The 26,818-nt window shown below is 36.7% G+C and overlaps 1 protein-coding gene across 2 annotated transcripts in view; it reads left to right on the forward strand.

Annotated features, from left to right (window-relative positions):
* The window catches only part of LOC148063355 (glypican-5-like), a 137,795-nt gene that overhangs the window by 97,758 nt on the left and 13,219 nt on the right, over positions 1-26,818 (forward strand). For both annotated transcript variants that reach the window (XM_087811866.1, XM_087811865.1), the window contains one exon: positions 8,593-8,734. In XM_087811866.1, the coding sequence (XP_087667992.1) occupies positions 8,593-8,734 (142 nt within the window). The remainder of the gene's footprint in view (positions 1-8,592; positions 8,735-26,818) is intronic.

A 26,818-nucleotide genomic window follows, 5' to 3' on the forward strand; every position in this document is an offset into this window, starting at 1 on the left:
GTCCAGACTTTTTTTTACAATGACCATCTAAAGGTGTGACCATGCATCTATAATTTGGACCATATAGAATTAATACTGAAAAAATATTGAATGAAAATTAACCTTATTTGTCTTTAAGTGGTGCTTGTTAAACTTAAGGGATACCACAAGCAATGTTTTTGGGCCTTCGGGTCATCTTGACCCTGAGATAACACAGGGTTTAAAACGCGTGATTAGGATTTAAAAGCTTGTCAACAAATTAATGATTTAAAGTTGTTTTTGTTTTTTTATGAAAATTGTATTTAGTTAAAGTTAATACATTTTACATTAAACTAATGACTTACTTGGCTGGAAAGGACTGGTCACAGAGCATGACTTTTGTTTTCCTTTGAAATATCAAAATCAGTCCAATTTTTCTTCAATCATTTTAGTTTTTTCTTTGTTCAGTTAATTTTTCAAATTCGTCATGGTGGGAAACTGAGTGAAAAAACGGTGATCTCAGCTGGCTGGCTAAAATGTTGATCAGGGCACGAGAAATCAACCCGGCGGGTCTTTTCTCACATTGTGTTCTCGTGATGAGTCACACACCAGCCTTCGGTGTGACTTGGCCGATACATCAAACGCACAACTGACGAGCGAGGCAGCTGTTCATACACGCTCGCAGAAAACTGATGTCACCAGAACTGTCAGGTTAAAAAAAAAAAAAAAAAACATTTTTTTTTTTAACCTGTCGAAGTGAAGCCAAAGTTTATCCTGGTGATTTAATCCCAAAACACACTCTCACACGGAGGCTGTCAGTGTGTGATGAGGCAGACAATGTTGTGATTGACTCACGGGTGTCACTAAAGGTCACGTTGTTGAGGCTCAGCGAGCGCTTGTAGTGGCTTGTACTGATCAGGTGTGTTCCTTTGGAGAAATATTTCCATCTTTTCCCTCTTATGAGACGCTCACGTTAGATTTCTGCCTCCGTATCTTTTCATCATTCACGACACAAATCTAAAGTAATTAGTGTGGACGGATCTGTTGTTGAGTCAGAGGTTCTAGGCTGACATGTTTGATTCGTACACCACCTTAAAAAAAAACATAATTATAAATTAAATTAATTAAAAACGCATTATGAAGGACTCCCTGCTCTGACATATTGGTAAAATTAATTTTCAGTGGTTTTAGCAAACTCTTTTAGCGAAGATGTCATTATTAAAAAAATAAAAATAACACAACGGGTGGTAATTAGCTTTGTTTACGGGCTTATTATGTTGCAAATTTGGCTTTTAAAAATGCAAGCGATAACGTAGCGATAATCATTTTTACAGCAGGACTGCTGCCAGATAAATCCTCCCGCTGGCAGCTTAAGGTAAAAGAAATGCTTTTAATAAACACAGAAATTTTATTCTGAGGACGATTTAATGCTTGAGTTTCATCATCGTGGTTAACCCCTGTGTTGTCTCTTGGTCAAGGTGAACCCTTTTAGGGTTAAACTATCGCCTACTCACCTTAAAAACACCGCTCGGATCCACTGGGTATGTTTAAAAGGGGTGATTTCTGAAGGGTTATAGATCATCCATTAGGCAGGTTTTGCTTTACAAAGTGTTGGTTCTGATATGATCTGGAGTTTGGAAGCCTTTAGAGGTGATGTTCAATGTACAGTGGGAAACTACAGTTTCAGGTCAGGCTCTATGTGGAGAGCTTGAATACTCGTGGGAAGGCACTGGGGAGTATCTGCTTCATGAAGCAGTGTCATGTTGTTTAGAGGTCAGTAGGTGGCGCCATCACTTTGAAAATGATGTTATGTTTCTTTGAAAGAGTTTTTAAAAACAAAGGAAAATAGTGCAGAGACTGCCATCTAGTGGACACTGAAAATAATGACAGTGCTTCATGAAGCTTTATCACTAATATTTAGTTTCAACTTGCTTTTTTACACTGTTACCAAATAGCTTGTAGCGAGCTAGGAACCACGAAATGTTACACCCCTTGTTTAGAACAAAAATTGGAGGGTCATGTAACAAACTAAATAATCGATTACTTTATCATGTATTTAAATGACTCAAAACTAGTGATGGTCTGATGAAGCTTCATGAAGCAGTGTCATTATTGTCCACTAGATGGCGGTCTCTGCACTATTTTCCTTCGTTTGGAACCACTTTTCTAATGAAACATCACCTCATTTTTAAACTGTTGGCGCCACCTACTGACCTCTAAACAACATGACACTGTTTCATGAAGCTTTATCAGCGCATCACTATTCAAAAGGTAGTTTGTTGTCAGATTAAAGTGAATCAAAAAACATTTAATGTCACTAAACTTTGTGTATTAATGCAATATAATTGTGTTGTTTGATTCAACACATGAACCTATGGTAGCACTTGAAAAAATGAGTGAAAATAACCAAAAAAAAAAGGGGGGACAGTAATGCTAACCTGTCTCTAGACTTGAGCTTGGCCCCCCTTTGAAATGTACCCAAAATGATCCTAAGCAAATTTTATGTTCTTCAGATAATTTATTTTCTCTTCCTTTGTAATCCACAATATAAGGGTTTTTGTCAATACATTTTTTTGTTTAAATCATTAGTGCATGAACTAATTGCAACCAAAAGGTGGCACATAATTCTTCTTTGCTTTTCTGACTGTCTGATCAGAACCAATGCCATTATCGTACAAATCCCAGGACAGAACACAATATATAAAACCATGACTGTAACTTAAAACCTGAAGAAAAACTCTTGACATTTCACAAATTAACAGATTCCGATCATATTTTTAAGTGGGACAATAATGTTGATTCTGTTCACCTCTTCATTAATCTTATGCCATCTGGCTTTGTCTTGCGAGTTTTTTATTTTGCTGTCTTTATGCAAGTCCTGTTTTATTAGCCCTACACATCTAGTGGAAAGAAAAGCTTTCTCTGTCAGCCTGAGATTTGTTTGTTTTGTCTGTGACGACTGAATTGACTCGCTGTCTTGTTTGCTCTCCGGATGCCTCTATATTCTTTAGAATTCGTTTTTTTTATGTCGCGAGTGGCAGATACTGCCTCTATTAATATTCACAGAACGGGTCGATCTTCCCGACGCCGTTGAATACTATAGAAAATCTGGACAGCGGGGCTTCATTAACGCAAACAAATTATGGTCATTGTTTCTCTCCAGGCTGCTTAAGCTGAACATATTTGCTTCTACTTATTGTGAGGAGCTGCTGAGTCTTTCTCTTCAGCTCCGTTTCACTGCCCTCGCTCAACGGCTTTCCTTTCACACGTAAGGAAAATGATGATTGCCACTAAAGTTCAGTGTTTTAAACAGGCACTCCATTGCAAACAAACCCAAATTGCTTCTCTATACATTTTGACAATAGAATTACTCTTATTGAACTGCATACTTGACGCACAGTTTCACGAGCACCTGCCGAATAATGAGAACAATCTATTGAGGTTAGTGCTGCAGATACAGGTAAACAAAGTGAGTAGTGAGGAGCTAAGACATCCAGAAGACGCCTAAACTACAACTCTGTAAATTGAAAACTCATTCATCCATCTATTCTTATTCATTACACAGTGGAGGCTCGGACTATCTTCTCTGCAACCTCAACTAACACAATGTGTCTCCTGGGTCTGTACCGGGTCATCCTCCCAGATCTTCCAATAACACCCCCCTTCATTTTAGTGAAGAACACCGAAGACCATGTTGACTATTTACCCGTCGTGGGAAGTACTTAAAACACAAGTTTTCAAGGTGCAAATAAAATAAAAATGGAATGACTAATGAAAAAACTATTTTTATTTTATTTCTGTGCATATTAATCCTTAATAAAATAGTTTTTTGGTACTAATGTGCCTTCATAGAATATTTGTATTTAGATGATTATCAAAAGCACTTATTTTTTTGCATTAACTTACTTCCCCACTGTATTGATTGTTTGTCGTTTTTAATTTAAAATAAATTGGACCATTCTTCGAAACGATTCGGATTTATAATGCATTTGTAAATTAAAGTGCACAACCATGTTGTCTAGGATTAGCATTGCACGCTACAATAATCCAGAAACACACTGGTATCATGTTTGAGTCGAGATTCTGTAAATTTGTACTTGAATGTTGCCCAGTGACATTTTTTTGTCTGGCACTTAAAGTGAAGCTCAGGTTTTGACACCCAAGGACAGAAAACAAATAGTTTAATTAGCTTGTATACTACATATGTCTTCGGGAAATACCAGGAAAGTGCCAAACGAACTTCCCCAGAGCTGTCGCAACTACTTCATGTTTGATCAATATGGTTGATGAATTACAGGTTTCATTTCTGACACTCGAGGTCCAAAGAGAATTATCTTTTTTCCATTACCTTGCCTGTTACATTTAAAATCGATACCAGGGAAGAAAGGGAACATTTATCACCCGGCCAAGCAGATGAGCTCATAAACTTTCACTTTAACAACAATGGTAAAAAAAACTTCCTAAGCAAAAGAAAACGATGATAAATAATAATTAAATAAATATATAAGAACAATGAACAGTTTTGGTTCCAAAATAAATTTGAATAAAATGTATTGATATTAATAATTTAAATTATTTGAAACTTTTCCAAAAATGTAGTATTACAAGAATCCCAAAATCTTGAAAGATAAATAAATAAAAGTAAAAAAATATATGTTACTGAACTTCATCTCCTTAGTTTGACATACGTGTTGAGGCTAAATTGAAAAACACAAAGTACTTTTTTTTTCCAAGTGTGAAACATCGATATCTTGTCCACAGTTTCCTGTGGCATTTCCTGAGTTGGCAGTAATTCCAATGGGAGTTAAAGAAAAGAGCTTAAGTGGGCGAATTCATTTTGAAACATTTAATATTTCTAACTATCTGAATCAGCCATATTTGTTTAGAGACAGGGACAGGTTCAACACTGTTGCCTCAGAAAGTCACGATACTTAAATTATGGATGTTGAAGCTTAATTTTAATATGTAATTTCACACCTATTGCTTTTATACAGAAACCGATCGATCGTATTGATTCCTAATTTAAATGCATCAATTGACTCTTGTGTCTTCCCTAGAATGTAAAGTGATGATCATAACTGTCTTCTTACTAATGATCCAAACCTTTGGCTTTTTCAATTTTTCAGTGTTGATTTAGACAGTAAGGCAACCAGGCTGCTTTCCATTACTTAGAATGGGGAGCAATTGAGAACAGCTCGAGCTTTGTGATGTTTTTCTTTGGGTAGAAACTATATTTTATCTCCGACCTTTTGGGGAGACATTTCTATTCAATATATATAACATAATAATATATAACCCTGTTTAATTAACAATAACTCTTACTGCACTCCGACAAAAATACTTTGTATGGACTGGCTTTTTTTTCTGGTTTCGGTGATTAAAAACGAGTTGTTTAAATATACAATTGACAAAATGACTATTTCAATTCTATTCTTGACTTTGTCGCACTCCTTGGCGTAGGGGTTTAATTGGACTCACGGTTTTATTTTTTTCAGCGTATTATATTTAACTTTAGTAGAAAGTATTGTCACTCCTCGGGTTTAGTTGTTAATTGATTTCAGCTTTTTTTCAATGTGTCTGTTATAATTTTTTTAATTGAATTATTGTTAAAGTTATTTTCTATGTTTTGAGATATATTTTTACAGGATTAATGTTCTACATATTCTTATGTGGGTGTCATATTTTGATGTCTACTGTATGTGTTTGAAAAAATGTTATTAAAATGAAGTAAAAATATAAAAAAGTATGTTTTCCACTCAGATGCTCGTTAAAATGATTGACATTATTCACAATTCAGTAACTAGAGTGATACTTTTAGCTAGTTGTTGAATTTAAAAGTACTTTTCTTTGAAATGTTACCAATCTTTATTTGCTTTTATGTTGCTTTGTTTGTATTTTCATTGCAGTTAAGTTGCTTCAGGACACTCTAAATGTTAAATACTCTGTAACTAGCGCCATAAATGTCAATGGTTTTTACTCTTCGGTTCTGCATAATCACATGCTTAAAAATCTGGTTAAACAGAAAACTTTCATGAATTCAACTACCAATGATCTGGGGGTTTTTTTAGGAGTCGGTGGATACAAGACGCGTCAAGGCTGTCGACTGTGTTTACACATTGACAAATAGTAGGGATCCTTCAGTCTTGACATTCCCAAAGAAAAAAACAAGCGCTGGACAGAAGCCAAGCGGCCATTCTCCAGCAGCATGTCTCTGGTTTCCCGAGCAGCGACGCTTTAATTGATTCTCATTCCATTTCAAATGCTTTTTGGGACAGCTGGGCCCTGCAGCGCTGATGTCCCTCCACTCACTTCTTAATCAGCTTTATATCCCCACGTTTGTGTCAACGCCGCTGGTAAACTCACAGAAATATACTCCAGATCAATGTGTTTAAAAAAAGAAAAAAAGTTATATCCAGTGGTGAAAAATAGCAACGGAGAGAACTGCAGACCAACATCCAAGTAAACATGGCAATTTTCCTGCAATAGGAAAGTCTGACTGTAGATTTACTGAATGTAAATAATCTTGCTTTATCTGTTGCAATGCATCATGGGACTTGTTTGCTGTCTCTTTTTTTCCCCAGTGGTCCATTAGTAAGGACATAAATGTTTTTTACGTGCTGTATATGTTTATATCACAGTCAATATCCAGCATTAGAGCTGGGAATTGAAATGTCTGATTAACCCTTCAAGTGCTCTCAGACTTCGATCTGCTGCTTCCAGAGGTGTCTACGGTGGCCCTGAAGGACAAATGACAAAAACTAAAGTGCAAACTTGAAAACTAAAAGCCCATTTATAAAAAGAGAAGAGCTCCTGATTAGTTTGTGGTCGTGCTTTTCTTTTTGTGAATGTGCCTTAAGTCTTTGGGTTGCACTTTTGTTTGTTTTACAATTTTCATTTGCTCTTCAGGGCGACACGTCTAATTTTCGAGTAAACAAAATTAAGCCTGTCACGGACTAATGTAGCTTTGGTGTGAAACGTTTCATTTTTTTTGTTTTTTTTAAAAACAAATCACCTTTCGAATGAGTCACGGTTGTGATTGGGCACCACTTATCTAGACACCAGTAAACATGAACGCTTCTGTCTCATGAAAAAACAATATTTTTTCATTCTTTTTTACCATCTGCGGTTACCATAGCAAGTCTTCACCTTGAATCTATCTTTGGAGCCTCAGTTCCAACACCTTGTGTCCTTTTGTCGTCATTCATGAACATTGTTTTTCATCTTTTACCCAGTACAGCAAACAGTCTTTGTCCAATATTAGTCCTTAATCTTAGCAGTATACACTGCTAAGTATATATTTTTATTTTATCCTTTATAAAGTGCCATCAGAATATTGAATGGTTGAATTTCAAAAGTTAAAAGTTTTTTTATTTAGATGTGTCGTTATAAATTCTTTTTTATTATCTTTTTTTTTTTTTAAATCAATTATTTTTCGAATCATTTAGTTGAACAGTTTGTATATTGAAAAATTGAATTTGTTTTATTTTTTAAATAATTGTTTTACACGTATAGTTTCACATAACAATTATAATCATAATTCAAAAATAAATCGAAATTCAATTTTTTAAATCTTTTTTTTAAACATGTGAATGCAATATTTTCCGGCATCACTCATATACTGTACTAACAATTTGTATTGAATTTTCAAAGGCTAGAAAAATTGGAACTAGATAATCAATCTCATCATATCTATGTGTAGAAAATGCACTCATTTAGAAAATATTTGTAGCCTTTCGAATTCAATATAAAAATGTTTTTACAAATATTTATATTGAATTTAAAAGGCTACGAATGAAAAAAATATTGAGTTGAGAAAATGTATTTTTGAGTTATTTAAATTAAATATTAAACTTTGTGTTAAAGAAAATGCATTAATTTGATAATTTAATATTAATTTGAAAGTATCCATAGCTATTTGAAATTAAAATAAAAATGTGATATTATACCAACATTTATATAGTGAATTTGAAGACTACGAATTATCATTTGAAACGTTTCTTTGAACCATTCAATATTTTGATGGCATTTATACTTCCATCCTTTCTTACAGTGTACACTTTTTCAAGGTCCTTTTTCATACTGATGTGAGCACTTTAAAAGTTTCTTGCTTCAGCAAAAATATACTGTTAAAGGTTCAATATTTAACCTTTAACATCCATTAAAAAGTCTTGAGGCAGAAGATGAAGAAGTGTTTCAAAACTTTTATGTGTGGAGGACTGACAGTTTTATTATCTTGTTTTATTTATTATCTTGTAATTGCCTTTCATGAGATCTCGACTTCACTCCAAAACGTCCACGTCAACTGTATCCAAATTGGCACAGATGAACAAATAAATGAATACAAAAAAAGAAACAGCTGACTTTATTTATTTTTTTCTTGTTGAATCCAACCCTTAATAATAGGGAAGAACTTTGCTGACTCAGCGATACACCTGGAAGTCAAGTTCAGGGAGTTTTTGTGACAAAAAAAACCCCAAACAAAAACATGGAAGTATAATAATGAGTTTTGAAATGCAAAAGTGTGATATATAAAAAAGACTGATATCCATTTGTCCTCGACTCTAAGTTCATGTGAACAGCAGCATGACTTCCATCTAACCACACATTTGTCTGCCCCCCCCCTCCCACCTCCAGGAGACCCATGACAGGTTTCCCAAACTGGGCCAAGTGGAGGCCTGGGAGGAGCTGGGCAGTGGCGAAACAGACGAGGGCAGCACCACAGATTGCGACGACGAAGACGGATGTCAAGCCTCGGGAGACGGTCAAGACCAGACGTGTAAGTGAACTCTGAACGGAATGTCAGCAGGATTTAGTGAAGTAATATATACGTGGAGTAAACTCTTCACGTGATTTACCGCACACAACACTGACTCAGACAGTGTTTTATGAGTTTAATAATAATACAATCTGCTCTGATTATCGCGTGTCACTCACGGAGGGCCGACGGGTTAGTTTATGCATCACTTACGAGTCAGTTACTCAAACTATTACCTTTAAATCATCAGTCTGACAGAGATATGGGACCGTTTTCTTTTTTTTTTGGCATTGGTTGGGTAACATACTGCGTCATACCTGAGGATTATGGGCCATACCTGGCTGTAATTTCAACTAATATTATATAAAAAAAAATGTTTGGACTGATCTGATATTGAGTTTGATTGTTCTGAACAGTAAGAATTTCCTTTGGTTGCAAAGTAAAGGTAGTTAGCAGATAAGGATTCCAACAGCCAGGACAGAAAAGTAAGTAAGTAATTTATATTTATATAGTGCTTTTCCAGACCAGGGTCACAAAGCGCTTATGAAAGACAGCTCTGGGACCTTTTTAGGGAGGTATGGTAGCAGGAAACAACAGTGTTACTCAACAGTGTGAAAGATTCAAAAGGAGTAGAGTTTTCTAATTGGTATTAGAGTAAAGAAATGAAAGAAACACTGTGATAACGGCAAGAATCTGGTCAAGAATGGTCAAAAAATATGTTTTCTACCATGTTTTTTTTACTTTGAACATTCATGCATCACAGTCTCTTTGACTATTGTTGTGTTCACAACCAGAATCTCGTTCGCATACTGTATTTAGGGATGGTGCAACATGGTTTTAATATTCTGACATTTCCAGGTGGCCTCAACTTGCATATTGTTGCAGATTAAAAAAAACATATATGAAACTTAAAAAACGTGCAACTTTTTAACCCAATATTTGCAAGGGCAGTCCAATTTTACCATGGACTGAACTTCAAAATAATAAAAAAAAGAACAAGACCAGTTATTCTGCAACAGGATGCCCCCATAATATAGATAAGATGTTGCATATATATTGTGTTTTAATAATGTTCACGAGTTTACAGGCTTTTATTTTACGAAAAACATGCATTATGATGAGTCAAGTCTAACATGTTAATACTATGGAGAAAATCTGTTTTTTTTTCTAAATCAAACACCTTTCAAACAGTTATAACCAATACAACATAAATGATATAATTTTTTTGAAGACCACCTTCTAGATTATGTTTAACTTGGATAATCAGTACATCTTTGGCTTGGGTTTTGAGCTTGTGAGAATTTAAACTTGAAATTTACTTTTTATACTCAACTTGAATTCATTCAACTAAAAACATGTAGAGGCTGATCAGTGAAGGTCAAACAGCTTCTTAGAAGACCGGAAAATGCTTCACGGTCTCTTTCCTGTCTTGATGACGGGAGTACGAAGTGACAACACATCTCTTAGCCTCAGATTGAAGCATGGCTTCCTCAATTGTGAGCGACATCTAATGTAACCGAGGATTCACTCATGAAAGAAACCAGCGAAGTGTCCACCCTCAACTTCCACAGCATACTAATGGTAGACATAGGAGGAGTCTGGTAGCTTCCTGAGGAACATCAGTGCTAGAAAAAATGAAAAGGTTAGCTTGAGTCATCACCCCCCCCCCTCCCCCAACATCATGATCATGAATAAATGTTTAATTCAAAAACTATAAATAAAAGTCTCTCAGTTGAGTTTTCCACCATCAAACCAACTTGCCACAAACAGTAAAACACAATTAAAGCCAACGTATTCCAGATCTTGGGGGAACTGAGTCAGCACTGCACAGCTCTCCTCCCTCATCCCTTCCTCTTAGCTCCTGACAGCTCACTGGGAGCTCAAGCACCACAATAACTGTGCATCGTCACTAATGGCGCTGATGACTCTGACGGAACTTTTTGCCAAAATTTACTCTTAACTAAGCTTTTAAGAAGATTTTTAATACTTTTGGGTGGAGGCGTTAACCATAATCTGTAATGACAATCAAGATTATAGTCGGAAACACCAGACGTTGACAATTTGAAAACCAAATAACCCCAAAAACGGAGAAATAGTAAATCCGAGTGGATTATGGGCTTTAAAAGGAGGTGGAATTCCTGAGATTGTACTTGTTTAATATCTTTTTGGGCCATGAATTTCATTGGATTTAGATATATTTGACAATTTATAAAGGTGGCTGCCATTCTTGAAATCTACATTGTCTTTATACTTTTTGTTCAAATTTCCCTAAAATGTGGGCGTATTTGAAATTTAGTAGAGGTTTTCTGCCCCACTTAACTCCCCCTACCCTTGACTGGATGGAGTTACCCTCCCCACAAACTCTTCACCCAGAGGTCAATAGTCTACCTGCTACTTTTCAAGCTATTTTCTCCAAATGACAATCAAGATTTTAATCTACAAGCTGAAATTTCAGAAAAAAAATGCAATCCTTATTTAATATTTTTTGGGGGGTGTAAATTTCTTAGAATTTGACATGCTTGAATTATCATGAGGGGGGGTGGCTTCCAACCCTCTTTATAAAGGTGGCTGACATTTTTGAAATCTACCTTGACGAATATTTGATAGATTTTGTTGAAATTTCCCCAAAATTTGGACATATTGGACATTTTATGGGGGTCTTCTGCACCCCTTTATCCCCCTTACCCTTGACCTAAAACCTTCACTGAGAGCTCAGTAGTCTACATGCTACTTTTCAAGCTATTTTGTCCAAATAAAAATCAAGGATATAATCTACTATCGTCAATACCTGACATCAAAAATTTAAAAAAGCGTCCAGGTGGATTATGTGCCTTAAATTCCATAAGAAGGTGGATTTCCTGTAATAATACTTATTTAATATATTTTTTTATTCAATGGGAGTCTTCTGCCCCCCTTTCACCCCCTTACCTATGACCTGTCCCCCCCTAAAGCCTTGACTCCGTTACAAGTGGTATTAGTACCTGCTACTTTTCAAGCTATTTTGTCCATAAGAAAACAAAGGGATAGTTCACCCAAAATTCAAATTTCACTTATGTCGACTGAGGGTTGGGATTATATTTTACAGTAATCCGTGTCTTTTTGGCGTTAAAGACAGTAATGTATGTCCATTTGAAGGTCGTCAACCGTTCTCACTTTTTTACATCTAAAAATACACATTTAAAAAGATCCAAATACCTTCATACTGCTCGTCTGTGTCGTCGATCTTGTTTCGAAGCCTCAACAGAAATTGTTCAGAGAAACTTTAACAAGTCTATTTTTTAGGAATGTTTGTAGCTAAAAGCTAACATGCTACACAGACAGGAAACACTCCAATTTCATATCAATAGGCCTCTCAGTTAGACATCAGACACTTGGAGCTCGGTATTTCTTAGATGTTTGTTGGTGAAGCGTCATTTGGCTTTTAATTCTTCAAAAAACGGATGATGTCATGGATGCTTGATCCGGTATAAACCTCGCCTGGAGACATGTCAGACCAATGTCGGCGACAAAAGAGCCGTTCATGTAACGACCACAGCGATGATGTGCAGAATAAATCAATGGATCTCTAATCGTCCGTGTCTTCCCTCATCCCTTCAGCTATTTGGTGCGTTTACATGATTATGGCTTATTAAAGCCTTTTCTGAGAGGCTTTTCATTGGGAGCTGCTTCGGATAAATCACTCCGAGTCATGATCTCTTTGTTGGATCTGAAAAGGGGAATTTAATTGGGCTTGTCGTGGTTCAGAGAAAGAGCGGGAATATTGAAAAGGGAGTTTATCTGTGTCGAGGAGCAGGTAATGTAGTGTTAAAGAGTGGGTCAGCCCTCGCTCAGACGGGCGTGAAGTAACCGCATGGGTAAACAAACACATCCTGTGATTGGGCTGCAGGGGTGCGCGGCAGGGAAATGTGAGTCTCACGGGCATGGAAGTCCAATACTGGTAACAAACACCATCTGTCTCCACCTGAAAACCGCTGGTGTTGCTCTCACACTTTGCACTTTATTTCTGAATATTTTGGTGTCTGTTAAGAAGCTTAAGTTGTCGAAACATGGTGGCAACAGATGTTCAGATGTGAGCTTATAGGTCCATTTTAGTCACTGAAGTAAACAAAATAAAAAAGACAAGAATAAATAAAGTTTTCTTATTACCTGAAATTCAACTTAAGTAGCAACAAGGTGTTTAAGACTACGTGGCTCTGCTGCCTGACCCGGACAAGTATTGTTGAAGCCGCACTATATACAGTACATTTGTGATACTATTAACTTCTGCTACTCAAAGATCCTGACAAGTAATGCTAAATGCTAATTTACAAAGTTACCATTTCCTAATGGTGACTTCAAGTGTTTGTGCCAATTTCACGACCTCGTAGCAGTGACCTCGTAGCAACTAAACGACTTGAAACTTTGCAAGTTGCAAAAACGGACGACGATTTGTGACCTCCGAAATTGCAGCGGCCTGAGTCTGCCCATTCGGTCACGTAGTGTCCAGAAAATCGTGACCATTCAACCTTGATAGCGGCCTCCTCCGACCTCGGAGGCCACTTTTTTTTGCTGTCCCACCCACCTAATGATCTGATGCTCTATCTCGACTCCTTCCACCTGAATATCGTAATTTAAAAATACAGCCAACCCAGTGACCCTTCCCACAGCCCAACTTAACTTTTCGTTCACTCTGCCTAGCTCTCTGTACGACTCTATGTACTTGGACATGAAGCTGCCCATAGTTTCAATGTAAGTAAGTAAGTAATTTTTATTTGTATAGCGCTTTTCCAGACCAGAGTCACAAAGCGCTTAAACAATCAAAACAATATTCAATAAAGTATATACTCTAGAGTTCAAGATAAAACTGATAACACAACAGGAGTTCCAGAAAATCAAGGAAAAAAAGAAAGAATGTGACTACCAAACTGCTTTACAGATACTAGGATCTAACCAAAGAGCTAAGTAAAATGGTCGTATTTCTACCTCCACTTTTTTACATTATGTAACTTTCTACACATTGTAAAATTCGGCCCCTTGAACAAAAATGTATCCGTACTTGTATCCCATATAGTTGTTCAGCAGCAGCAGTGGTATCTCGGCAACCTTTCCATTTAAAATGGTGCCCAAAAGAAAAAAGACTCGGAATAATGATGGTAAAACATTGTTGGACCAGTGCAGGTGCCGAAAATAAGGTAGAGTGGGTGTGCACTTCCATGCATGTGTAAGTGGACTCGTGAACTCGGATGACCACACAGAACGTTTCTTTTAAGCATTAATGCACTGGTTTAGCTTCAATGAAATTGTGGTTTTCTAAGCAAAAATGCGACCAAGTGTGTGCAGGGACACACCACAAATTCTCATAGGAGACTTTTCAAAAGCTTCAAAGCACCACTTATATCAAAGCACGGCAGATCAAGGGTCTACAAAGATGTCCGCAACATTGTTAGATTTTTCATAATGACTTAGAATTCCCTTTATAATGATTTAATTTTAACTTCATTCATGACCCGCTAACCAAATCGACGTGCGGTAAAGTTTGAAAAATCTCAAGTAGTTACAGCCGTGGTCCCTAACCACCGGGCCCGGCCACTTACTGTACCCCGAGACAGTTGTGACTGGAACAGAAAGAACCAATACTTTATATAATTTCTTTTTTATACATTATTTCTGTCTTAAAAATGTTTTGTTCTTGTTTGACTCTGATGTTTGACCCTCGATACTTCAACAAGCTTCTTTCAGTGAAGTTTATTTGAAAAAATAAACCTGTCAACTTGTTAGAATGAATAAAAAACACAAAATATATATGCGACCATCTTGTTGCAGAGAAACCAGACCAGGACTCCTACTTATACAGTGTTATGGTGGTTGGATGTTATTTTTATATACTAAAGTAATAGACTTCAATCGTTCAATCATCTTCTCACCCTCATTTTGACTTAAGGTTGAGCTTATTTTCATAAATAATCTGTGTCTTTTATTTATTGGCAAAAATAGCCATGCTAATGTAGCGGCTGCTGCTAAGTTGTCTTCGTCTTCATTTTCATCCAAAAAGATCCATTTAAAACATACCTCCATGGCTCCCTTTTATATATTGTCCATCTTGCAATGAATCCTTGAAATGAGAAATTGTTCCGTAAATACCGTAACAAGTATATAATTTATGCTTCTGTTGAGTTGACACTGATAGGTTAGCTGTTAGGCTAACATTCTACACAAACACATTTGGCCTGGCTGCTAGGCTAGCAGCGTCTACTAAAAAAAAACTTAACATATAGACTTGTTCAAGTTTTTCCGTAAACAATTCAAACAACTCAATACAAGGGGGGCATTACAGACAAGCACCATAGAGGTAATGGATGTTTTTAGGTGAATTTTTTTGGAAGAAGATGAACCTGAGCTCCAGTCCGACATGAACATGAACATCAATTTTTGCCTATAATTCTAAAAATGAACAGATCTGAAAATATCCCAACCATTGGTTGACATGAGGGTGAGTACAAAATGAGTGGAATTACAATTAATTTTTGTTTTTCTGCCAGTTGTGTATTTTTATTTCGGATTTTAATTTTTTTTAATTGAAGGTGAAAGTATTGCTGACATTAAACTGGTTCGTGGTGCGAACAAAGGTTCGTGGACCCGCGGTCTCGAGTACATCCTTGATTGGTTGTCAATGGAACTTTCAGATTAACCACCTCGAAAAATATTTTTAAAAAAGGTTACATTCTGAAAAAGGTCATTACAAATGAGATGGGAGAGTTAGAAGGTTGCCATAGCAACTCATACTGTATTAATATTCAAAATCACTCATTCCTGTGATGAAAGCATGTATTGAGGCATGTGTGGTTGGATCTGGATGTAATGCAGCAACTTAAATTAGATCCATGTTTTGGTTTGTATGCGACGACACAGAGCTTCTCCCAGAAAGCTTTTAAGGTCATAAAGGTGTTCGGCAGCTGTTTAACCTGGCAGGGAAGTACATTCCTCATGCGGATTGCTGCTCGGGCAGGATATCGCCCGACCGGCTGGATTACTCTGGATTGGCCTAGAGCGCATCGCAGCCCACTGCCGCCCCGGACCAACGAGACTCTCTTTCATGTCGGTAGACATGCAAGGCAGCGCAGAGGTTTTGAGATTAAGGGAGGATGATGAAGGTTGGGTTCTGTAGGAGGAAAGGCCGGAGAAGGGTGTGGAATCAGAAATGGCGTTCATGAGGGATTCAGTCCGGCGCCCATTTGTGGTTGTTGTTGTTAAACTGTATCATCAACCAGATTATTGAAAAATACTAAACATTTTAATTTGATTGCATTTTAAGATATTCTTTAAGATGATCATAAGTCAAATGAACCAATACTAATTCCTAAATACTAAAAATATAAAGATTTAGGGGCTTTTATTTTGGAATTCTGAATCAGATAACTCTGGTGTGATGTCACTTTTTATATTTGCAACAGCTCATTTTCTCGTCATTAATTGTAGCCCTTTTCCAAAAAGAAATGGACACTCATGTCGTTTAGTTTAGCTTTAGTTTATCCAATTTGCTGGCCAAATAAACAAACCCTAACCTTCTTCAACCTTCAACTTTCACGCGAGTCCGTCATATAATACACATGCATCGGGAGATAAATCGGATAAATCCCCGATCAATTCTCAACATCCCTCATGGGTTTGTCTGAATGTTTCCCTTCAATAAGATGGGAGTCAAAGCTTCCGCACATCAATATTCTCGTCCCGGTTTCTGTACCGAATGTGCCCCCGGCTGTCGTGCAGAGAGGTCAGCTGGCTCGCAGATGTAGTAGCTGTGTCCTGGTGCGGATATTACCATCGTGGCTGTTATTTCCCTTTGCTCTTTATCAGAAGCGTCGTGAACTCTGCAGGGCAGGGAAGGGTTGATGCTGGAACGAGATGCTGTTTGCTTGAAAAATAAATGTAGAAAAAAGGATTAACTTTAGTTTAAATATATATATATATATATATATATAAATATATATATATTTATTGACTTACTTTTTGGCATTAATGATTTGAATTCCAGTTAGATCTGTTTCATGTGGAATGAAAAATACAAATAAAATGCGTAGAGACAGTAAATTAAATAATTGAAATAAACATCACAGTTAGATTCACAAGTCGTCAACGCTATAAAGATAACATCCCGCAAATAGTTCAAAAAGACAAATGGAAGACAGATAATTCTCACTTCAGTCAAATGATTGTTAAAATGATTTTACCGTTTCCATTGTGTCAGTCATTTTTTTATTCATCCTTTTTTTTCTGTCCAGTAGCAGCATGTAGGAAAGTTAGGGTTATCAAGGTTTCATGAAATGTTCCATTGAATAAATTCAACCGTTATTATTTTGCAAGAGTTTGGACGGAGCACAAGCTAGAAGAAAAATGACTTAAAAAATATTAAATGTAAACCTTTTGTACAGATTATAAAATTACAATATTTTTTCATAATTCTTCATGACAAAATAATCTTTTTCCGCATTAAAAAGGTTGTTTATTTTATTTATTTTTTATTGAATTTTGTGTTTTTAATTTTTTATATATTTATATATGTATTTTTTAATTTATGAAAACATCTTCGGTCTATTAAAATGTAGTCTTATTACGGTCTGTTAGGTTGAAGCGTTTTAGTAATCCCTGATGAACAGCTTTCTTTATTTACTAACATTTTTTAAACAATATTTTAATGTTTCCCATTTTTTAAAATGTGATAAATTAAAGCTAAAACGCCACCTCCGCAGCAAAAGCGCTCTCTTCTCTGCCCACCTTCAAATTAATTTCTTGCATCACTTGTGTTGTTTCAAGTCGATAAAGTTTATTCGAATGTTTACCAAATTCCACCCACATAACCTGAGGTGGATTTATTAATGTATCACGACAAAGTATCTGATCGCCATAAAGACAGCAAAATACCAGGCAATATTCTTCGACGTCTGTCGCATATTCTGAGGCAATGTTTGGTAGTTTTAAAACCTCTGCTATTCTGCAGACCATGTTGTAGTTAGTTTTATCTATAATCTGCGTTGCCCTCTGACATTATTCATTTTCACTCTGCTTCTTCGCGGAAATACAGTTATGACAACAAAGTCGTGTTTGTCCTAACTTGTCGCAGCGATAAAGTCAGGCGTGCTCTTGCATAAGTGTGTCAACATGTTTACAGGCTCCGTGACTGTCATAACCCTGGTGCTACACTTTACTTCAAGACCTTTATTTGATGGGTCACTTCTACTGAATCATGAAAGTACATGCACAGCAACGTTAGCAAAGTGAATTAGGGTCAGCGAGGGATCTGGACCATGTTCATGCAGAGTGACAGGAACTGTTCTTGAAGCTTGTAGGTTAGTGTTCTTCAGTCTCCCTCTGAGAGGGAAGACACTTGAGGTGTCAAAGTGAGACGGGTTGGCTTTAAGTCAACTGCCTTCCTGCGGAGAATATTAACCGTTGAATATAGCCGTTAGTGAAGGTTGCAGCAAGATACCACACAGTGATGAAAGGGGCTCTATATTGACAAGTTTCGTACACAAGTACAATCAGTCTGTAGAGGCAGCCTGAGACTACTCACTTCTTTTAACAAAGAGATACATTGGTTTATTCCATGTGCCTCAGAATTTGGAACTCGTAAGTGGTAATGACTGAAATCATAGCCAAGTCTGGAGCACTACAAGTCCTTTAAGGGTGGGGACTTGGTACATGCTGATCCCAATAGGTATTACAGTACAGGCCAAACGTCTGGACACACCTAACGTCCAAAGTTTTTGGCAGTTTTCCGGTCTGACTTACATTCTTTTATTAAAGTAATGATGGTCACTCGTTTCTTTGACTGGTTCTTGACATAATATAAATTATAACAGTTGTCCAATAAGGCTGTCGGTGTGTTTCAACCTGACTTCTGCACAACACAACTGATGGACCAACTCCATTAAAAAGTCAAATTACACTAAGTAACCCAGACTAGATCAGACCTCTTGAATTCACCAAGAAAAAGCTAAGTCTGCCAAGCAGTTATTAGGAAAAAGGTGGTTTCTAAGAAACTCAACTATTATGTTTTCAGTTATTTCTTTGTCGAGTACATAATTCCACATCTATTCATTTATAGTTCTGATGTCCTCGGTGATAATCTACAATCTAAATAGTCATCAATGAATTGAAAGAAAGGGTATGTCCAAACTTTTGGCCTGTACTGTATGTACATTGAGATAAATAAAAAAAAGTATTTCACTGGTACAGACAGATAGTTGGATAAATTTGATTTATTAGTTTCAAGATTAATGCAGTTTCTTAATTTTTGTCGATCTAATCCAATTTTTGTAGATGTAATATTGAAGAGGTGGTGAGAGACCTTTTTGTCCGAGATCAGAATTCCAATCACAGCGTTGGGTTCAGGAACTGGAACTCACAAAATCAACATATTATAGCAATGGTTTTACCCATTTTCCCTCTCTATTTTCTAGTTATCAAATGTTCTTAGGGAGCTTTTTTTTCCACTGTACAATTTAATTTATTGACTGCAAGTCCTCTGATTGATTTTGTTGTTTGGGAATAAAGGTTAACTCTTGTGTTTTCACCTTGACCCAGAGACCACACAAAGGATAAAACAATGACATTTGTTTTCGGGTCTTTGGGTCAGCTTTTACCTAAGGTAACACAAGGGTTAATAAAGTCTTGATAACTTTTTTTCAGTGTTCTTTGTCCAGATCTTAAAATCAAACATTACTTATGAATAGTGGTGGTCTGATGAAGCTTCATGAAACAGTGTCATGTTGTTTAGAGGTCAGTAGGTGGCGCCATTAGTTTAGAAATTATGTGAAGTTTCATTAGAGCAGTTGTTCAAAACAAAGGAAAATAGTGCAGAGACCACCGTCTAGTGGACTCTGAAAATAATGACACTGCTTCATGAAGACCAGCACTATTGTGTTGTTTTGGTCTTTTAAAGTTTTTATGTATTTTTAACAGTTTATTGTCTTGTTGTGTAAGCGCTTTGTGACCCAGGTCTGTGAGAAACATTACAAATATAAATTACTTACTACATACTTACTAATAAATATTATTACTGCTGTGGAGGTTATATTGTTCAGCTTTCAGATTGAACAGTATTTGATGCTCAGTAATACTGATCAAACCTGCGATGACAATAAAATAAAAAAAAATCTGGTTTAATTTAAATTTAAACATAACTGCGACTAGATTAAAAAAGAATGGCGTTATAAGCTAAGTAGCTAACGCTAATTCCAGCAGTTCTATGATCTCATTTCCAATGAATCCGTTTTTTATATGTTGCCCCTGAATTCCTGAAAGTATCAAAACCCCAGACATTGGCATCTTGGCTCTACCTGAACAGTCTGAACAGACACTAAAGGAATTGTCTCGAGCTGTTTTGGAGCTGAGAAGGAAAAAAACAGCAACATTTTTTATCCTGCAGCCGTCTCCCTGAATCTTGCTCCTCCTCCTCCTCCTCCTCCTCCTCCTCCTCCTCCTCCTCCTCCTCCTCCTCCTCCTCCTCCTCCCCCTCCTCCTCCTCCTGCCAGCCTTAGCAGCCGAACATATTCTCTCTTGCGGTTTTTTAACACCAGTGAGTGCGGAATTGAGCTTGAAGGGCTCAATGGGAGCGTGGTCATCGGAGGTGACTGGTTCTCATTATCCAGCCTCATCATTTCCTTCCTGAGCACTTTTACTCAATTCTTTATGGCCAATTCTCTGCAGCGCAGCTTTAGGTGACGAAAAGCGGGGAAAACAAAGACGAATTGAGTGTGACAACATGCTCTATCCAGAGGAAGTGGCGAAACTATTAGTGGAAATGAGACAGTGTGCAGAGTTTACTAGCAGTGAAACCAGGGAGGTTAGAGACCGGCCACTAATGGAGCTGCAACATAAAAGTCTTTGAAAAGTGACCCACGTAGGAAACTATCACTCTTAGTGTTATTAGAAAACTCTTTAACATGTCCAGTTCATAAAAGTAATAGTAAAAAAGAAGTGTCTAGACTTGTAAACCTGGCGTCAATTTCAACGTGAGGGCAGTCTGGATGCCGGCGTCGAACCGCAGCTTGTTATTGTCTTGCTCCGAGGCCACATGCTGAACTTTGACTCGCATGGCTGGAGTCGAGATGAAATGATAGGATGACATTATAAACTTTTCGTCCATGGTTTCTGCAGCTAGGTTATTTTTTCAGAGCAAATTGTTATAATTTTCTTCTCCATGAAGTATTAGATAGTTTTTATTTTCACAGATTTTTCCCTTGATATCATCTTATACTCTCATAAAAGTACATTTGATTCATTATATTTATATTCCATATTGAATTAAATGTTGTTTGTATTCTCTTTCATATTGAAAAATATTCATTAAAATGTCTATTTTCTTGTATTTAAAAAAAAAAAAAAGAAGCCAAACATCACTCCCAAAAATGATTGATAAAATACAAATTATTTTACGATTAAAAAAAAAAAAAATCCACAAAATACTTTTCCTGTCGCTTTTTCCACTTTACCACAACAAAAATCGTTACTAAATGTAAAAGCTTTTTCTGATTGTGATAAATATGCAAGTTCTGGTAGTTACTCAGAGTTCAATGATCTGGGAAAAGCAACACATTTTATTGTCACAGTAATTGTGCATACATGGCTGCAGTGGTTCTTGTGAGGAGAAACTATTACGTTTAGACATATTTGCTAAGTGTTGCCATTTTAGATCTGCTGGAAAAAAATATCTGAGTTGTCTTTAGTCAGTTTGTACTACTTGGTTATTCTCAAGCTAAAATATTTAACGTAACCACGCCCACTCTGCTGTGATTGGTCAAGCATGGAGGTTTATTAGGCAATGTCATCAATCCATAAGGACTCCATTTCAAAGGGACTTGTTGTATAAACAAAGCAAGGTGTTTTTACAGCTGGCTGGAGATGGAGTGAAGACCATTATTACGCCATAATATAGTCCGATCTCTTGTAACCCCTAGTTCGCTGAGATTTCAGACGGGGGAGAACTTCAAGTTTTAGCTTCAAAACATCATCATTGTAAGAGACTTACTGCATCTTCGAGAGGAAGACTTCAACATTTGAAATGTGTGCCAAGTGTTGCCTTTAATTCTTGTTTTTTTGAGTGGATGGGAGGGGGGGATGTAAATACCTGCCTACCCCTCCCTCCCTTCCCCCAGATCCTTGTTGTCCACAAAAACGTTCAGACCTCTTGAAACAGGGCCCTAAAAAAATAAAGCCAGACATTCCATTGATATTGAAAAATTCAGCAGAAACTATAACCAAAGATGTGTCTGATCCTCTTAGTCTCAGATCAGCTTGGTATGCAGGTGGAAATAACCAACTAGTTCGGGAGGGAAGCTGCAGCCTCGGACCATGTTTTGCAGGGAGAGTATCTCTTCAGCGGGACCTTGTCCTTCAGACTCACAGTGATTGTATGTCATGTAAAAATGATGAAAAGGGAGTGAAAAATGTGAATCTTGGCATGTTTAGAAATTCTAGATTGAAAGCATTTTAAATAATTTGTTGTGAGGACAGTGAGTCACTCTTTAAGGAGTTGGCAGGTTTGAGACCTTCTTGAGGCCACTGTTGCAGAGAACCGAAGTACCTGCTCACTCCAGTTTCCTCCCACGTTCAAAAGGAGGTTAAATGATGCTGAATTATACTTGCAAGTGGGACTTTGTCGTTGTGTGCAGTTTGATAGACTGGTGACCTATTTAGTGTGTCCACTGTCATCTACCTCGCTAGACGTCACTGTGAGGGTTTTAAATAAATAATATATTTTTTAATGATAATATAACTAATCACATGGACATAAACATAAATAAGAACTTGGAAAAACCTCTTATGACCTAAAAAACTCCACATATAATAACAACAAAATAAAAGATATTACACTAATATTAACGCAATAAAATTAAAAACAAGAAGATGAAAAAATACACCAAAAATAAAAAAGTACAGACAAGTAGAACAAAAAAAGCATCTAAATTAAAAACCCAAACTAAAGACAATAAAAACAAAAAGAAACAATGTCAAAAAAATAGACAAAAACAATATTAAAAAAAAATGCATAAAAATAGCACAGATCAAAAACTCTCGCAAAAAAAACTAACAAATAACATCGCAAATAAAAATGCAAAACTCTTCCCATAATGAAAACATTAATGATAGGAAAAATAATATGAAAAATATTATTCAACAAAATGGTTAAAAAAAAGAAACAAAAACAAACAAAATTGACAATGTATAATATAATATTTTATATATATTATAATATTTTTGTAAGTAAAGAACAACAGTTTGTTTGGTTAAAAAGTGTCTTAAAAATATATATATGTAAAATAAATATGTTTTAAAGGGGAACTAATGTGAAGACCCAAAGTATGGTCGAGGTAGTCAACCCTGCATCAGATTCCTGAAGTTTCTTCTAAACATCGCTTACTCATGTTTCAGATGTTGAAGTCTTCTTCTCCAAGATGGCGTAGGTCCCTCATCATGATGATGTTTTGAACTTGATCACTATTACTTATTACTATTTCTCACTTGTCTAAAATCTCAGCGAACGAGAGGTTACGAGAGCAGTCCATTATGACGTAATAGCTTCACTCCTCCTCCAACCAGCTGTAATCATGCCCCGCTTTGTTTATACAATGAGTCCCTTGGGGGTGGAGACTTTCAGGACTGATAATGCGCAGTGCTGAACCTTAATGCCTGGCCAATCCCAGCAGAGTGGGTGTGGTTATGGTAAACAAGATTTCATCTCCAGAAAAAACGAAGCCTTTTCAGTGGGCAGGGCTTAAGTATATTTTCTAATGTAAATATTTTAATTAAAATACATACTGATGAGTACAATAGAGGTCAAAGATCTATTTAAGAGACACTTAAATCAACATGTTGGTTGACCTTCTAGGAAGAGAAAATATCAATTTATGAACCTTGATTTATTCATACCTTTTATCGTCATCACACAAATATCATTTTTAGTTCAAGCGTATCATGCAGAGCGTATTGAATAGTTCCACCAAGTCTTGAAGGCAAGCTCTCTGAGCTGGTCAGAACAAAATGACATTTCTTTGTTTGTACGATTCGTTGTAAAGTTACCTTTACAACGAATCGTGACATGTGAATGTGAATACTGTTGCTACTGCTTTTCCAAGAATAGAAAAAAAGGTTTCGAAACAACTTTTAAGACGTTTGCGAGCGTCATCATTGTCACATAAGCTGAAGCGAGGCCTCAAACTTGGTGCTTGGTTTTGATTCCGTGCTGGAGCTGCAGTCAGTTATACCAGCAGGACTTTACATCAAAGACTCTTCAAAAAAAAAAAAAAAAATGCAACATTTATATCATCCCAGCACAACTTTCCGCCCTAACCCTCATGATTTATCAAGAGACTTTGATGTGCAAAGTACCAGTGTCTGACAAGACCAAAGACTTGATGAGTTTGGTCAGATGGAGCATTTTGGTGGTGTGCACAGAATAAAACAGAAGGTTGCACATGAGGGATGAAACTTTGACTCTTAACTGAAGATATTAGACTCTGGTTTATGTTCTGCTACTTCAACACATTAGAGGTGCTGCCGTTCTCTTTGGGATGGGAAATAAAAGAACAAGAAAGTGAGGTAATTACTTGAGTTTATGAGCAAGTCACTTGAGGACATGTGAAATATAGTTTACTTTAGAAGGGATCTCACCTGAATCTACCTGAACACATCCATATTGCTCCGGTTATTACCAGGGTTATTTACAATTACCCGGTGTGATATTTAATGTATGGATCCGTAAATTCCCCAATTGGCCCAAGCCTTTCTTCCAGTGATGGTCTAATGAAGCTTCATGAAGCAGTGTCATGTTGTTTAGAGGTCAGTAGGTGGAGCCATCAGTTTAAAAATGATGTGATGTTTCATTGGAATGGTTGTTCAAAACAAAGGAAAATAGTGCAGAGACCGCCATCTAGTGGACTCTGAACAACTTGACACTGTTTCATGAAGCTTTATCGGCCATCACTAATTTTTTTTCGGAAATAAATGTAATTCAATTGAGAGATCACATATATCTTGGTACTAGTGATGGGTCGATGAGGCATCATGAAGCAGCATCAGTTTTTGGAGCTGAATCATGACTCAGGCTGCTAGATGGCACTCTGCATTATAATATTTGTCTCTGTTCTATAAACTCAATAAAACCTTGCATCATTTTTAAACTGACAGTGATATCTAATGGCCCCTCAAAAATGATGACATGACCATGATTCGGCTCCAACTAGTGATCTGATGGAGCTTCATGAAGCAGTGTCATTATTTTCAGAGTCCACTAGATGGCGGTCTCTGCACAATTTCCTTTGTTTTGAACAACTGTTCTAATGAAACATCACATTTTTAAAATGATGGCGTCATCAACCCATCACTACTTGGTACTAATAAAGTAAATGTCATATCAATAACGATAAAATAAGCCTAATGACATGCATACCTTGTGTTCCATTGTCGGTTTGTGGTTGGATTCCATGGCTCAATTGTATTAATGGGTCTACGCTTCTTTGCTTGGGTGAAATGACCATGCAACCATCAATTGTTTATCGGCACTGGATTAAAGTGATAGTTCACCCAAAATTCAAATTGGAGTAATCCGTTCCTTTTTAGAGTTATAGACAAAAATTAATGACCAATTAATTTAACGACTGCCTTTTCTTCATCTTCATTTTTGTCCAAAAAGACACTTAAAAACATCCAAATACCTGCGTAGTGCTCGTCTGTAACATCCCTCTTGTATTGAAGCATCGACCTGAGGAATCTTTCAGAAAGAAATTAAGTAAGTCTGTTTTTTAAGATCATTTCTGTCATAAGCTAAAAAGTTAACATGCTACATAGATAGGAAACACTCCGGGGAAATAAATTGCGGGTTCCTTGTGTAGACAGTTGACACCGAGAGCTCCTTCATGTCGAGGCTTCAATACAAGATGGACGTTACAGACGAGCAGTATGAAGGTAGTAGGAATTTTAAAGTGAATTTGGGGTTAACTATGAAGTCCAAGATGTGGTGGCCAAACTGGATTTGTCTTAAATGGTTTTGGTTGTTGTGCATTGTACGATCAATACAAACTGATGTTGTTTCCTCAGATAGAACAACCCGTAGTAGATTCAGGAATGAATTCCTAAAGTTCCTTCAGACCATCGCCAGGTTTCCTCAACGACGTTTCCAAAAGCAACTGCTGATGATTTCAACCCCAACAGATAGTGATAGGTAGTGATGGTCTGATGAAGCTTCATGAAACAGTGTCATTATTTTCATAGTCCACTAAATTCAGACTATAACTTTTCTAATGAAATGATTTATAAACTGAGATGAAACAGTATTAATGAACACAATTGGGCAAGATCAGAAGTTTGTCAATCTGCTCGCCATCTGAGCTGTAGTTACACCCCAGATATTTTGGTTTGTGCAAGACGGACAGAACGTCTGAACATCACCCAGGATGCTGGGAAAACCGTGCAAGAAAGATAAAACATCGACTAAGGAAAAAAAAAACTTAAATCATTGATAATTAAGGGGGAATGGGGCGCATTAACCTTCTGTCAAAGTGTATGAGGAAGTGAATGTAGAAGAGGTGATGGGGGTGATGGGGGACCAGCATCTCAGCAGGGGCAACACCGCAGTATGAAGTAGAAATGAGTGTAAGTGAGTTATGAGCCATCACTTCTTATTAGTTATTGAAGTCTATAAAAGCTGCTTAGATGAACCTGACACAGAGAAGTTTGTTTCTATAGGTTGATGCTTCCCAAACTATAGCTTAGAGATGGTAGTAAATAACCATTTGATTATTGTAATTTATAGTATCTAACAAGTTATTATATGGCTTTTGAATTGCTAAAATGTATTTATTACATCAGTTGGTTCTTACTTTACTGTGAAATTGGGTTTAAAAAAATAAAATGTTGACATTAGAGATTATTTTATTTCGCTTGTTGGTACTACTGAGCAGCCTGACTGTCACAGCATTGTTTTGAGTGAAATTTAGGCTTGGAAAAACTAAAAAAGTTTCACAAAATTTAAAGATGATGCATTTGATCTTGATCTGTGTCTTACTCCCTCTCAGAAAGCTCAGAACCACAGCTGCATGCCGTGTGCGATTCTTACATAATTAAAAAATA

This window comes from Callionymus lyra, chromosome 16 (genome assembly GCF_982586985.1).
Source record: "Callionymus lyra chromosome 16, fCalLyr1.hap1.1, whole genome shotgun sequence".
Lineage (NCBI taxonomy): Eukaryota > Metazoa > Chordata > Actinopteri > Syngnathiformes > Callionymidae > Callionymus > Callionymus lyra.